Raw genomic sequence first — 12,016 nt, forward strand, 5'->3', positions numbered from 1 at the left:
GCTAATGATAAGTTTGTAGAGGGTAAGGAATTGATTAATGGTAGTTATGTGTGGCTACAATTGCATAGTTATTTTAATTTCTATTGTAGACTGTGCACATAGTTTAATATTCAATTTTGTTTGAGTTAATGGGTAAAGTTCTGGTGTCCTTTCTGTAGATGTTTTTTATTGGGAATGATTAATTATTTTCAGTTTAGGTTAATCTTCTGATCTGTTGAACAGGGCATTTAATTCATCATGGCATCAGTTAACCAAGCACCTGAGGCTCCAGATAGGAGCCAAAAGGTAACTTCTTAGAGTAAAGAAACTTATGCTTATGTAATTTCTTTAGTGTTTTATCTAATTCTTGACAAATTTGATGTGCCTCTTAAAATATCTCTAACTGTAGATTTCCTCTAATCAATATCCCATAGCACTTAATGGTATGTTTTTTTTTCTGAAGAAAATTAATTCCTCACTAGCACTTCAGGGGGAAGGGGTTGTCTGCTGAAGTGGAAGTGTGATTGTGTATAAAGGCAAAAACTTGTAAATATTACTATTATGCATATTTAAAGTTTTTAATAATGTTCATAATTGAAAATGTTTTTATGCCAATTTATTCAATAGTATAAACCTTGACTGGTGTTCTAATCTAGCTGTTTGTCTGGTGCTGTGGGATGAGGTGTTGAAATGAAGTGCCTGAAGTTAACTTATTACAGTATTATCATAAGTACTAAGTGGAAAATTTTGTCTTGCATATAGTCTATACAAATCATTTTATTACAAAGTGCACTGAGTTAGTAAAAGACTTTTAAAAACAGAATGCTGAATAGTGCTAGGGGTGCCACTATAAAAATTCACTAAACAGCAGGGGATATTGTCTAGTTAACCAACAGTTCTTTCACTCAGTTTTCCTGCATAATACTATCTTGAATGTTTGTTATATGCAAATTGGCTGCTGTTAGTTTATTCCTTGGATAACAAGTTATATGCAAGTACCACTTGGTATGTCTTTCAAGGTCACGACTCTTGGACGTTCTGTATTGCCTTCACAGGACTATTTTAAGAATGAATATTTCAGACCTTTGATGACTTGAAATAATGGTGATGTAAGATCTTGTGGTTTGGCAATAGTTTAATCCTGAATTTGGGATTTGTACCTGAGTGGGCTTCTAGGTGCCTAGTTTTACCTCCCATATGTAAGCCATGGTAGTTAGTACTGTATGTTAATTTAATGAATATCCTGTAGTGTAGATGAATGGTAGAATGCTCCAGGATTAAAACTGTTTGTTTGGTGGGGGGTTGTTGTAGAAGGATGCTTGATTGTTTCTTGTGAACACATGGCTAAAGGACCTGATTCAATGCTGTTGGCCTCTAATTCATGTGACTTTAAATTTATTGCATGAATAACTAACTTGGCTTTAATCTAGATACTATATTGTGAATCCTGTAACTGATTCAGCATGCTTGAATACTGGTCTTCCTTCCTTGTCCTGTAAAAGGAGCCTTGCTTCTAATGCACTTCAAAAACAGAAGCTAAACTTGAGTAATTTTGAGATTTGTGTGAGTGGCTACACATCACTGATCAGTAATTAAAAACCTGGCTCTTAATTTCAGGATGTGCCTGTGGGAGCTACTTCCCCTCATGAAAATATTACTTGTGACCAGACACTGACTGAGCAGGCCAGTGCTAAGGAGAACATTCCTGAGAAAAGTATCTCCAATGTGATGGAGCAAGGACAAGAAATGTCTTCATCAACGGTTAACAAAAGTGCTGAATCAAACAAGGAGAAGCCAGGGCCTCAACGTAAGCTGAATAGCTGAATTTTTGTACTGGAGTCTCAATGTTAATTGAACTATTTTGGAGGGTGATTGCATAATTCTTCATGAAGGAATGTAGTGCAGCACAGTAGAAGTATTGATAAGTACCCAAACCAATGAACTGTCCTTGTTTACATTTCTAATCTGCTTCATCTGCAGTTTTTATCTAATGTTATATTACTGTAATGGCATTCCACCCTGACATTAACCATGCATTTCCACCTTTACTGTCTACACAGAATACACCTGAGTGAAAATCTATGGGTTGAAGGGTGTAAGCTAGTGAAGGCTGTGAATTTGTCACTGGAACAACCTTGTCTTTCCAACTATTATGCCTACTGAAGGTCTTCCTCCTTTTTCTTCTTCCCCCCCCCCCAAAAAAAAACTTGGACCACATTTGATTCCATCCTTGTCACATTTTAACACTTGTATTTGCACTGTCCATTTGGAACTTTGGATTTGATACAATTCAAATATTATAAAATGAAGATTTTCTGCAGCTACTTGGATTCACTGACCCTCAAAGAATAGATGTGGTCTTAATTTTTGCTTTGCATTCAGCTGCAGAAACTAAAGAAGGGGTGGACAAAGCTGTGCTTCATCCTACTGAACAGGTTGGTGGGACTTTAATGAATTCTTCCCTGCATGCGAAGGGAGATGATTCTCTAGGGAGCAATGCTCCAGATCCTTCTGTCCTATTCTATTTTCTAGCCATGAGTGTTGGTGTGTTGCCGGTAGTACAGCTGTCCTCATTCCAGCTGTTTGTCAGGAGTCTACATCCATGTTCCCCAGATGCTCTGGCTTCTCCCTGCATCCTCTGCATGTGCAGATGCATCAATCAGCTGCTTTAACGTCCTTGGTGTAGGAAGAAGTGGTATTTATGGACACAAGGACTGATTATATGAAGCCAATTAAATATCAAATTGCTCAGATGAGAATTTTCTTGTCCTCAAACTGAATGGATGTCAATGGAACAAACTATAGGCTTCTGATGCTAAAAATCTCCTGCCCTGAAATTGCAGTGCCATCTGACAGTCGGGAATGCTTCCTACCAACACAAAGCAGTGAGGAATCTAGATAAGTAGTATTAAAGCTGTTAATGTAACCAATTATTTTAAAGCTTGGCTAATCTAGTTACTACACTGAATTGGCATACTGAGTAACAAATTGTCAAATAGTAGCCTGTGCGCTCCTTGATTTACCCTGAATCCTAGGGCCATGGTTGTAAAACCTGACTGTAAACTAACCTGTTTAATTAAAACCTTCCCACATTTTACTGGCTGATCATAAACTTGTTTGAACTATACAAGAATCACTATTGGCTGAATCGATGCAGTTGATCTCTATACCTTGTGCTCTAGGACCAGGGTCATGGAGGCAAGCTGGTGTCCTGGATGACTGATGTGAAAGGCAAAGCAGTTGTGAAAATGACAGCGACCTCGGCTCAAGACAACCTGGAGCAAACTAAAACCATAACTGAAGGTTCCGATACTGCAGACCAGCCAACGGCTACCAGCTCTGATATTAAAATGCTGACAGCTGGAGATCTGTGCTTTCCAATGACCAAAATAAAACCAGGTAATCACAGATATGCTTCTCTAAATTACTGTTTTCATCTTAATCCTTCTCAACTTTCTATTAGGATCACTTTTGCACTTGAGGAGCTGACATGTTCTTGTACCAGTACTGAAGTATTGGCCTCAATTCTATCCTGCTACACTTGAGGAAGGAGAATCCTTTATGTAGTAAAAACATGTGGTGCAGCATCTCAAAATTCCCACATGGTAGGAAGTTTGACTGCTCAATCCCCGGTGGAGGAAACCTCCCCCACTCGAAACATCACCTCTTCCAGTTCTCCAGAATGGCAAAGGTTGAAGCTAATCAATAATTTTCTTTCTAACCTCCTTTGTTAACTCAAAGGGCTGACAAAATGCTTCAGCCTTTCTGCTTGCTTTGCTAACATGGCATTGAAAAGCTTTTCTGCACTAAAACTAATGCCCTGCAGCTACCCATTATATCAAGGAAGGACAAAGAGGTACTGCAAATGATGGAAATCCTAGAGCAATACACAACATGCTGGAGGAGCTCAGCAAGTCAGGCAGCATCCCTGGATGGGAATAAAGTTGACCTTTCAGGCTGAGACCCTGTCAGGAAGGGTTAACAGTATATTGTTAACCATAGATGCTGCCTGGCCTGCTGAGCTCCTCCAGCACACTGTACATGTGTAGATCTCCCTATTAGACAAGATGTAAGAGCAGAATTGGAGCATTTAGCCCATTGAGTCTGCTCTGCCATTTCAAGATTGGAGCTGAGGGAAATGGATCAATCTCCCAATGACTTGGCCTCCATGGTTGACTGTGGTAATGAATTCTACAGTGTCCTATGGACATTGGCATGAGGACCATAGAAAGTACAAAGGCTTTCAGACACTGAGTCCATGAATACTTGTCTAGTTGAGTATTGCTCAACCTTCAATCTTGCTCTGGATAGAGATCGTTTGTAACCTGCAAGGAATGGATACTTGGCTTACAGAAGCTGAGGTCAGCTTGTTTCCTTCTGTTACACTTTTCAGTTTCTTGCCACATTTGGGAATGTGCATGTTGCTTTGTTCTGAAATTTCTCAATCTCCAATGGCAATGGAGCATAAGAATGTGTATCAGTGAAGCCTTTCATGTACTTCCCTGTATATCCTTGTTAAGATTTCCCAGGAATATTTTCTATAAAACCTAGAATTCCCAATGGAATGTAGCACAAATTCACCTGACAGTAATGTTTTCTACCAGCCTGAGTTCTTGCTCCTTCAGGGGCATTCTGCCTAGAAGCCATGTGTAGCTCCCTTCAAAGGCAGTCTCAAATGTAGCAGTGGTGTCTTCCAATAAAATTGCTAGGGAACAGACTTGGAAATTGCCTTCCAGAAATTCATTAGATTATAATATCTTAGCAGGACACTAACAGTATGGATGGCCACATGGCACCAGAGACCAGGTTCATTTCCGACCTTGATTGCTGTCTGGTGGAGAAACCTACACAATAGTTAACTAAAAGTAAATTACCACACCTTAATTCACTATTGTAACAAAATACTGTGTTTATGAACATGATGATCCCAGGTTAATGACATGTTATTTCTTTTGTATTTAACCTGATCTTGCTCCGATTTGTGGCGCAAAAACAAGGAATCTTGTATTGCCTAACAATTGACCTTTTCATTGGTTCTTCATTGTTGTAGTCTCCAGAGGTCTAATTACACAAACAAAATCCTATATATCTTATAGTTCAGAATTTATAAGACTAAGTGTGTTGCTTCTAGCTGGCCTCTGTTTGTTTTTCTCATTGGTTCTGTGCCCAAGGCTACAAGTAGCATCACCTCACTGCTCTTATCCCTAGTAAAACATGCCTGTCATTCCCTTTCACTGAATCGGGCCATTTCAGAAGTGTTAATAGTGTGTTTCAACATTTGTTGAAAACTACCCCAGAGGACTGAAAATCACTAATTCCCCTGAACTCAAAGGTGAGAAGCAAAAGGCAGGAAGTAATGGGCCAGTTAGCCCACATCCATTATTAAGGATGAGATCTGGGTACTTGGAGGCACATGATTAAAATAGGCCAAAATCAGTATTGTTTCCTTCAGCAAAAGTCTTGCCTGACAAGTCCATTGGAATTTAAGTAATAGGCTGGACAGTCAATGGATGTTAACTTGGATTTTCCAAGGCTTTTTTATTTAAAGGAAAGGTGCTGCACAAGGCTGCCAAACAAGATAGAAATCCATAAGATTACAGGAATGGTACTAGCATGGATAAAATGACTGACTAGCAGAAGATGAGGAGTAGGAATAAAAGGGGCCCTTGTCTAGCAGTGTCTTGTGTGGAATAGAAGTTGGTGTATCTGCTGCTTTTCATGTATCATTGAACTGGATGATGAAATTGGCTTTGTTGCCAAGATTACAAATTGTACAAAGATGAGTGGAGGGGCAGGCAGTATTAACCATGGAGTTGGCAGAAGGACTTGGGCAGGTTAGAAGTAGCATATGGAATAAAAGGTGTGTGTATGGCCATGCACTGGTAGAAGAAATAAAGACTATTCTCTAAATGAGGGTGAATTCAGAAATCAAACAAAGGGACTAGAGTCCCAGAGTTGAATTCCCTAAAGGTTAACTTGCAGGTTGCATTTGCCTGCCTTATTCCAACTATGTTAACATCCATTTTTTGTGAGAACTAGCAGTTAGAGCAAGGATGTAATGCTGAGACTTCATGTGGTATTGCAGGCAGTTTTGAGCCCACAGATCCACGGAAGGATGTGCTGGAGAGGGTCCAGAGAAGATCTAAGAATCCCCAAGATCAATGCATAAGGAGCATTTGATAGCTTGGGGTGGGGGAGAAAGAATCTCTAATGTAGTTTAGAAGGATATGGGTAGTGACTCTGGAGAGTATGTGTTCCAATAGTGAGTTTAGGACCAGAGGGCATATCCTTTAGAACAGATGGGGAATTTCTTTAGCCAGGGTATCTTCAGCCAAGGTATGGTAAATCTGCAGAATTCATGGCTACAGACTGCCAAGGAGGCTAAGTGGCTGGATATTTTTACAGTGGAGGTTGAGGGGTTCTTGTTTAGCTATAGGGTGAAGGCAGGAGACTTGGCCAAGATGAAATGGCAGTAGATTTGATGGGTTGAATAGCCTAATTCTGCTCATGTCTTGTGGTCTAACCAGTCCAAAGATAGCCATGGCTCAGTTATCTCACTTCGTACACAGTATTTGTAAACTTATTCTACTTTAAAGTGCCTACAAATAACTTGGTTGAAAATTACTGATTTAACAAATTTTGTAGGGCCTTTTATGTTCGATTTAAATTACTTTAATCCAGCAAGTGTTTTTTTAAAAAGTTGCACCACAAGAACAATCTCTCAAAACAATAGTTGCTACTTCCACCACATGGTATAAATAAAGACATTTGTTTTGTCTACTTATCCACTGTTAACGTTCTAGTTGGCTTATCTAGCAGATTCTTAATTTCTTCAGGCCAATGGTATAATTTGCATATCTCCAACTGGATTTCTCTGGGTACTTTAGTTTCATGCGATACAAATTGTCTACTATACATTGCTCTTAGTAAGTGAATGGTAGAATGTGAGCCCTTCATGGGAACATAAAGGTAGTTTGATAGCTCAGATTTTGTGGGATGAAGGGCCTAATTCACTGCTGTATTCCTGACTAGTGGGAAAGGGCTTCTAAACAGTTAATTCTGAAACTTGACTTTACAGCTAAAGTGCCAGCTCCCATTGAAGGGTCTGTAATGGGAAAAGAGAGTTTCTATGCCTACTCGGAATATTTGACATCAAAGCCTCACAGTGATGGACCTCAGTATTCTGTGGCCAAGATGCAACAAGACACAAAGGATGGTCAAGAGGTTCTTTCCTTCTTGAATAAGCTTCTGGATCTGGTAGGGAAACAATTCCATTTATAAGATTTTTGCGACTTACAAGTATTACACTTGCTATACTGAAGTTACTTTCACCACTTTTTTTTAATATGGGAGAAAGCCAACTAAGCTTGTTCACCTTGAGCCAAGTGAATCTAATTCTAATCTACTCGTGTCTTCAAAAGCAAACCAAATGCTACCAATGCATGGCTACTTCAAATTAATAACTTGGTTTTGGAGCTAAGCCATGCAATTATTTATTTTAGATCAATGTAGGAAAGAGGGGAACTGAATCAACACATCTTGAAGTTCATGAGCATTTGAATCGGATCCTGCTTGACTGGAGAGAGCACCAACCAAAGAAACAAGAGGAAGAGTTGCTATTAGAAAAACCTGAAGTAAGAAATTGATTTCTTGGCACTTGTAACTAAGTGTTAAATTAAGCCACTAGATATACTGCACACAGTGATGCTAAATTATCTCTCTAGAATGGCCTACTACCTTTTAAAGGTGCATATAATTACATGGTCTCCTTCCTCAATGTTTCTATAATCTTGGCAACAGAAGTCAAACTATTTTGGAAAGGCCTAATTTGACAATATTCTTGCACAGCACTTTTTTTTTTCAAAAAACAAAGCTTTAACATTCACCTATCCAATGAAACTAAATTTCACTTTTGCATTAGGTGAAGTGTATGAGCAAAGGATGAAATGGGTGATGCAGGGTAAAGGTGAAAAATACTTGCATGCCTGAAGCCAATTTCCAAAGGAGCAAATCAAAATTGTCTCAGAATAATGTGGACAGAATGGGTTAACATTTCCCCTGTATATTTCAGCAGGCTGAATCTCAATCACTGGCCATGACTCTCAAACTTTCCAACCAACTACAAACCATCTGTCAAAACTTGGCTTCAAGTGTTCGTGGGTTGCCTCTTCACATTGAAGAACAAGTACAACATTTCTGCAAATGGACAGCAGAGATCTCCAGCACCCTGTCCTCGGCCACTTCTTTTCAGGACTTGTCTGCACAATTCCTCGCACAGATGAGAGAGAAACTGATGAAGATTGGTGATGGAATGGAGCGGGTGATGGACTATGTGCTTAACGATGCAGATGTTGATTGGTTGATGGGACCCATTAGTCCACACCTGAATGAAGGTCGGGAACCTAGGAATCCCACAAATAAATGAAGGCTGGTGTCAATGTAGAAGGAACCTGGAAAATGGATGAGAGCCAAATTGAGTATTTCAATTGTATGTTTTCAAACTTCATGAAGATGTGACTCACTATCCAGTTAAGAATTCCTGCTTTATTTCAGGTTTAAATTTGTCCAGTCTAACTGGATTTAGATTTTTATTTGGTAATCACACTAAATTCTCCTGTAATGGGATTGTAATAAAATGCATACAAATAGAATTGGTGTGAGGTTTTAATTTGACTCTAACCAGTTGTATATGTACACCAGGTGCTTGCTTGAAGTTTAAACTCTTCAGTGTTATTCCCTATCAGGTCAAGACCTTTGGTTGGCCTTCACAGTTCCCTGTCAATTTTGGACTTCCTACATCCTTGAATTCAAAGCATCCAACAGGCCCATGCTGTCAGTGGCATACTTGAAGTATTTACTATCTTAGGATTGATTTATTATCACATGAACTGAGATGGTCAGAAGCTGTTTTGCAAGCAATATCAATGTTAGTTACATAAAATAGTTAGACAAGGTGTCTGGCTCTTTACTCAGCAATATGTGAGATTGTTACTTCTGTGGTGTTTAAGTCTGATAGTGGGATAGAAGCTGTTATGGGCCTGTTTTCAAGCTTCTGTGCCTGAAGGAAGGAGACTAGAGAATCCCTGGGGTGAGAAGATTTTAATGCTATAAATCACTGACCAGCTAATCCAAGAAGTCAAGGCAATTCTAGCCCTCTATTGTACCTAATTTGTCTAGCCTGTGTTTTGTCCCTGATACTGCAGATACATATTCAAATTTTAATGTAGTTGCTAAAGTAACTGGGAACAAATGCATGTGATTATGGTGTTGGAGAATATATGCCCTAGAGAGGCATTCTTTTTGAGTGGCAAATTATTTTGATTCGGTATGATTGATGACAAATGTCAAAGTTAACATCAAATTTAGAATTGGATTCAGTTGAATGTTTTTGGTACTGTCTGCAATTGGCTTGAATCTTGTCACTGGACTCCATTCAGTCCAGCCAGCTGCTCATTCCATGCATCATTCAACATCCAATTTGATTTGCACTTGCTCTGCATAATAGCACAATATTATGATTGCTATATCTTTGACAGTTGTCATCCTTTTAAACTTTATTTTATTCTCTAGTAAGAGCTAACTGATAGGAATAACTGTCAACTCTAAATCTTGTTACTTCTATAAATCTTTCAATGGAGATTTCACTTCCAGCATCTCAGTACTGAAGGCCCACATTTTTATTAATTTCATGGTAAAATTCATGTGTGCATTTGGATAAATGCATTTCCATAATTGTGTGCAATTATCCAGTTGAAGCTTCTCCACTAATTTAAGGTTGGAGCATGTTTTGCAGTTTTTAAACTATATCAACTTGCCTAAAGCAATTAGTGTAAATGGACATCTTGGCTTTTATTTTGCCCATTTGCAATTTCAATCTGTTATGTTAGAGTACCTCGAAGTAAATGGCTTCATGCCTCCCAATGAGCTATAACTCCAAGCCACAGCTCATTTTACTCCCCTTCTAAACAAGCAATCACCATAACTTTGTTTCCTTATCACAAACAAAAAGCCTGCTTCCAACACAAACCATTTGGAACACTTGAGTAACAAATCAAAACTATTTGGGAGCTTTGTATGTTGGATTGGTTGGCAATCGGTAACCACAGGAAATGCCAGCCTTTGCTATCATCTAGACAGTTTCATGTCTGCACTGTATTTTAACATTATAATTGAGTTTTAATGTTAAGATTTTTAATCCTTACTTATTAACCAATGTGTCCCTAAATTTTCCAATTTCCCCCATTGCTGCTGCATAGAGGGTCTGTTGTGTTGTATCCTGATTATCTAAACTATAAAATCATCAGAACATGAGATTCTGCAAATGTGGAAATTCCAAAGTTGTAATTTTAACTAATTCTTTTGTCTCTCTCCATGAGAATTCCACCCACAACCCTTGGCCACATGGGAAGTCTTCCATTTGGACTATGTATTTAACAGCTCTCAATGTTTTCGTATTTTAAATTCAAATTTAATTGTCATTCCACCATTCATAGATACAAGACCCTGGCCCTGTCAAGATGCTAAAACGAGAACCCAGTCGCAGAATATAAGACCCAACTGCCATTGGGAAGGAGGTATAGAAGCCTTAAGTTTCACACTGCCAGGTTCAGGAGCAGTTATGTACAACCATCAGACACCTGAACTAGCATGCATAATGTCAATCACACTGAACTGATTCTATAACTCGCAGGCTTATGTTCAAGGACTCATTACATCCTGTTCTTGGTTCTTTTTATTTTGCACAATTTGCCTCCTTTTGCTCATTGGTTGTTTGTCAGTCTTGTTATGAATAGTTTTTTCTGAAATTTCCATTTTTTTTCTATAGATGCCTGCTAGAAAATTAATCTCAAGGTAAAATATGGTGACATATTTGTTCTTGAATAATAAATTAACTTTGATTCCACTCCTACATCCAGATCCAAGACTTATTTCTTCCTAATGGTTATATATAAAATATATGCGTGTATATATTGATTATCTCTTCCCAATTCCTGCCCAGCTTGCTGAATAATTTTAGCATTATTCTTAAACTGCTCTGTCCTTTGTGTTAGTCCAAACACTTGGTAAAGGAATTTCTGCTCGTGTATCAGTAATGAATGAAGGAGAGAATATGTGCTTGGAGGTGGAAGACATGGTTAAGGTCATAGCAGAATATTTACACTGATTCACCAAAGAGCAAGGAAAGCAGTGTGGGATATGCTAATACAACAGGGCACTTGGGGATAAAGGTACTGGTGGGCTTCCTGAACGTAAATCTCCAGTGTCTGATGGAATATATCCCAGGTTATTGAGCTAAGAGAAAACTGCAGAGACTTTCTCCTTTTGAGCCGTAGACAAGATTATGGAAGACTGATGTAGCTAAGGTTCCTCTGGATTACACTGGTGAGTCTTGTAGCTGAGAGGGAAGCTACCAGGAAAGATTCTTGGAGCATTTGGAAAAACTAATCCTGTTTGGTGACTGGCAGCATTGCTTTGTGCAGGCAGGGCATGTCTTATTAATCTGAGTTTTTCCAAGGAGGTGATAAAACAGTTTATGTTGTCCATGTGGATTTTAGTAAGATACTGAAGGTTCCTCAATGGGTTAATCCAGAAGATAAAGATGCATGGTGACTTGGTTGGATTCAGAATTGCTTTGCTCATAGAAGGCAAAAGAGTAGTAGTTGATAGATCTCATTCTGGCTGGCGTTCTGTAACTAGTGGTGTTCTGCAAGCTTCTCTTCTGGAATACATACAATATGAACTGGATTAAAATGTGGATGGGTGGTTTACAAAGATAGCTGATGATAAAGATTTGTGGCATTGTGGATAGTGTAGAAAATTGCCAAAAGAATAGATGGATATAGATCAGTTGCAGAAATGGGTGGAGAAATAGTAGGTGCACTCTGTACTTGCAGTACAGCTTGGAGAAGGCAAATTAATCTCTGCAATTGTATTGCTGACACTTTAAACCCTGGCTTTACTCAAATATTTCATTTGATTTTCCACCTCCTTGGTCTCAGTCCAAGAATGCCATGCATAAATATTAGAAGCTTGTCTC

The 12,016-nt window shown here is 38.7% G+C and overlaps 1 protein-coding gene across 4 annotated transcripts; it reads left to right on the forward strand.

The window, feature by feature from the left end:
• The first annotated feature begins 222 nt into the window (after positions 1-222).
• Positions 223-8,628, forward strand: LOC132406226 (perilipin-3-like). 4 transcript variants are annotated; one of them, XM_059991574.1, is made up of 7 exons: positions 223-285; positions 1,597-1,786; positions 2,362-2,414; positions 3,162-3,378; positions 7,058-7,236; positions 7,482-7,613; positions 8,051-8,628. In XM_059991574.1, exons 1-7 carry the CDS (start codon positions 238-240, stop codon positions 8,402-8,404), a joined length of 1,173 nt encoding a protein of 390 aa, XP_059847557.1. In that variant the 5' UTR covers positions 223-237; the 3' UTR covers positions 8,405-8,628. The 4 variants fall into 4 exon arrangements, with proteins under 4 accessions (XP_059847557.1, XP_059847558.1, XP_059847559.1 ...); XM_059991575.1 differs by having other exon boundaries at positions 8,054-8,628; XM_059991576.1 differs by lacking the exon at positions 7,482-7,613.
• Positions 8,629-12,016: the final 3,388 nt, after the last annotated feature.

The sequence above is a fragment of the Hypanus sabinus genome, chromosome 16, assembly GCF_030144855.1.
Source record: "Hypanus sabinus isolate sHypSab1 chromosome 16, sHypSab1.hap1, whole genome shotgun sequence".
NCBI lineage: Eukaryota > Metazoa > Chordata > Chondrichthyes > Myliobatiformes > Dasyatidae > Hypanus > Hypanus sabinus.

Bases quoted from the DNA above. Each gene is read 5' to 3' on its own strand.
- LOC132406226 (XM_059991574.1), top strand. From the start codon at position 238: ATGGCATCAGTTAACCAAGCACCTGAGGCTCCAGATAGGAGCCAAAAG. The intron at 2,415-3,161 runs GTTGGTGGGACT...CTTGTGCTCTAG, and splicing joins TGCTTCATCCTACTGAACAG to GACCAGGGTCATGGAGGCAA. The intron at 3,379-7,057 runs GTAATCACAGAT...TTGACTTTACAG, and splicing joins AATGACCAAAATAAAACCAG to CTAAAGTGCCAGCTCCCATT.